The sequence below is a fragment of the Lottia gigantea genome, assembly GCF_000327385.1.
Source record: "Lottia gigantea unplaced genomic scaffold LOTGIsca_83, whole genome shotgun sequence".
NCBI lineage: Eukaryota > Metazoa > Mollusca > Gastropoda > Lottiidae > Lottia > Lottia gigantea.
This window is the reverse complement of record NW_008710756.1, coordinates 357,239-360,771: the sequence shown is the minus strand read 5'-3', so window position 1 is coordinate 360,771 and position 3,533 is coordinate 357,239. Positions and strand designations below refer to the sequence as shown.

The following is a 3,533-nucleotide window of genomic DNA, read 5'->3' as shown; positions in this document are numbered from 1 at the left end:
AGACTGGGTAGTAAAACATCCAGGACAAGTTGTTCTGACAGTAGTAAGTATAACTGATATGTAAAGCTAGGTTTATCTGACTGACTAGGTTTTGATATACAAGACTGGGTAGTAAAACATCCAGGACAAGTTGTTCTGACAGTAGTAAGTATAACTGATATGTAAAGCTAGGTTTATCTGACTGGCTAGGTTTTGATATACAAGACTGGGTAGTAAAACATCCAGGACAAGTTGTTCTGACAGTAGTAAGTATAACTGATATGTAAAGCTAGGTTTATCTGACTGACTAGGTTTTGATATACAAGACTGGGTAGTAAAACATCCAGGACAAGTTGTTCTAACAGTGGTAAGTATAACTGATATGTAAAGCTAGGTTTATCTGACTGACTAGGTTTTGATATACAAGACTGGGTAGTAAAACATCCAGGACAAGTTGTTCTAACAGTAGTAAGTATAACTGATATGTAAAGCTAGGTTTATCTGACTGACTAGGTTTTGATATACAAGACTGGGTAGTAAAACATCCAGGACAAGTTGTTCTAACAGTAGTAAGTATAACTGATATGTAAAGCTAGGTTTATCTGACTGGCTAGGTTGTGATATACAAGACTGGGTAGTAAAACATCCAGGACAAGTTGTTCTTACAGTAGTAAGTATAGCTATGTTCTTAACATTTCCCCCCATAAAAATATTGTCATAGCTATCTGACTGTCATAGGGAAATTGATCAAAAACAATTGATCACTGTAAATTTATCACTTAGTGAATGGTAATATTGTTACAAGATAGTACATTATTCACAGGATTATTTGGTCTCAGTAACAATCACATGGAGAATTGTCATATATTCAGCTGTCAATTTTCTTTACAGACGCAGATTATGTTTAATAAAGAAGTATCAAAATGTTTTGAACAAGCGAATCCTCGTCAAGAATTGATCAAAGTGAAAGACAATATGGTGGAATCATTGAATAAATTTGCAGGATTGGTATCTTCTAATATCTTGTCCTATCAGAGGATGAGTATAGAAGCATTATTAACAATTACTGTACATAATAGAGATATAGTCAATGAAATGATCTCCTTTAATGTCAAGAAAAAAGAAGACTTTGAATGGAAAAGGTAAGTATTTAAATCAGTCATTGCTCAAAACGTATTCTCAAATGTAACTTTCAAAAATTATTTTACCTTTTCATGATTTCATAGTCAAAGAGAAAATGGCAGGACTTTGGATTGAAAGTATCAATTCCCAATCTACACAATTGGTTACATGTGAGCATGTTTTTTTGGCATCTTTTCTCTCTGCTGCCAAAAAACATATTCATTCAGGAGCCTTTCCTAAAAACCATTTGATTACAAGATTACCTTTTAATCAGCTCACACCCTAGTGTCTATACGTCTGGCATTATGGTGTTAGACACTCATGTACACTATAAGTTATAATGCGTTTTATATGGCTTTTCTTTTGGCAGACAATTGCGTTATGAATGGGACGAGCAGACCAATAACTGTTTGGTGCTTCAATCTAATGCATCATTTCAATATGGATACGAGTATTTAGGCTGTTCACCAAGATTAGTTATTACACCATTAACAGATAGATGTTACTTAACATTAACTGGTGCTTTACATCTTCATCTTGGTGGTTCACCAGCTGGTCCTGCTGGTACTGGTAAAACAGAAACAGTTAAAGATCTGGCCAAGGTGATTATTTTTTACTTTATATATGAGCCCAATCTGGAGTAGGGCATAAAATTTCATTTTGATTTTGGCTCTATTGATTGATTTCTCAAAGATTCATACATTCTCTAGAGCAGTTTTAGAATGGCTTTCATTGACACATTAATTTATACTTTCAGGCTATGGGAAAACAATGTGTTGTATTTAATTGTTCTGAAGGTTTAGATTATAAGGTAATATTATAGATTTATCTTCTAAAACATATTTTATATGAGTAAATATATAGTCATGGATCAGGCACGGTTGAGCCATAAGCCAGGAAGGCTAGAGGTTTCTTAGCCTCCCTGATCTTAAAAGACCTAAGCTAAATAAACATTAGCCTCTTTAGGCACCATAATCAAATAAAAACTGCCTCCCTACTGTTTTGGTGACTGCTACTGAACAACATGAGATTAAAGTTCAGTTCTGTTGTTAAACAGAGCACTCTTGTTCCTTCCACTCTAATGATGTATGATAATATTTCAGATGTTAGGAAAGTTTTTCTCAGGGTTAGCTCAATCTGGTAGTTGGTGTTGTTTTGATGAATTTAATCGTATTGATGTAGAAGTTCTATCAGTCGTAGCTCAACAGATTCATACTATTAAAGCTGCTAAAGACACCCAATCATTACGCTTTATGTTTGAAAGTCGTGATATTAAACTCAATATGAGTTGTGGATACTTCATCACCATGAATCCAACGTAAGATTTTACACAACATACATGAAGAAAATTCTCAGTATCTCTTGGATTTCTCCTTCTTTTCACATGTAAAATTAATACAAAATAGGTCTTGAAAATTGAGAATTTCTCCAAGTGTTTTTGCAGTTGATCCCAGCCATTGTTTCTGCTCAGTTAATGTGCACTCTCATGTCAGTATTGAGACTACTGGACTGTTAAAGACACTTTTTACAAACATCACAATCATAAGATTAACTTCTAGTATTTGTGTTCATGTAATTTTATATCTTAATTCATCCATTTATTTCTGACAAATTTGTATTCAGTACCATTTATATTGTAGATATGCTGGTCGAGTAGATCTACCAGATAATTTGAAATCATTATTCCGTCCAGTAGCTATGATGGTACCAGATTATGCCTTGATTGCTGAAATCATCCTATTTTCTGAAGGTTTCCGTGATGCCAAATCTTTATCCCAGAAAATAGTCAATCTATATCAGTTGGCCAGTAAACAACTTTCACAACAAGATCATTATGATTTCGGCATGAGAGCTATAAAATCAGTTTTAGTAATGGCTGGCCATGGCAGACGTCATGCTCAACAGAGGTAAGATATGTTTTAGTGGATACAGGTAGATGTTCTGCTCAATATTCTAATTTCACCTCAAGGATACACCTGGCTATTTAGATGCTGTAGAAAGTGAATGGCTAAGATAACATTGTTGACAATGTAGATATCTAAGATTTGTGTTGTTATTTTTCATCTTACTTTGAGAATCAAAGACCTAATGAGCTTTTAATAAGTTTTTTAGTCTAAAATCTACTTATTTCACCTATTTACACAATGTTTTATATTGTTATTGTAATTTCAGGCCTGATGGTACAGTAAAACCATTAAAAGATGAAGAAGAATCCCATATAATGATTCATTCATTGCGTGATGCCAATTTACCCAAGTTTTTAGCAGAAGATGTTCCACTATTTGAGAGTATTTTAGCTGATTTATTTCCAGGAATTGTACCACCTTCTCCTGATCAGGGTGTTCTTGAGGTAAATTTTAATTTGACATCTTGAAAGAGCCTGTGTTGATAGCCATTTACGATGCCAGAATGGATGCTGTAAACTTTTGAGA

General features: G+C 33.9%; 1 protein-coding gene across 1 annotated transcript; it reads left to right on the top strand.

Moving 5' to 3' along the window:
* Positions 1 to 1,535: 1,535 nt before the first annotated feature.
* Positions 1,536 to 3,475, top strand: LOTGIDRAFT_133189 (hypothetical protein; the record flags this gene model as incomplete). The annotated part of the gene is made up of 5 exons (XM_009067522.1): positions 1,536 to 1,703; positions 1,859 to 1,912; positions 2,205 to 2,419; positions 2,742 to 3,008; positions 3,274 to 3,475. Coding segments are annotated over 5 exons (906 nt in total), but the record flags the coding sequence as incomplete, so codon positions are not given.
* Positions 3,476 to 3,533: the final 58 nt, after the last annotated feature.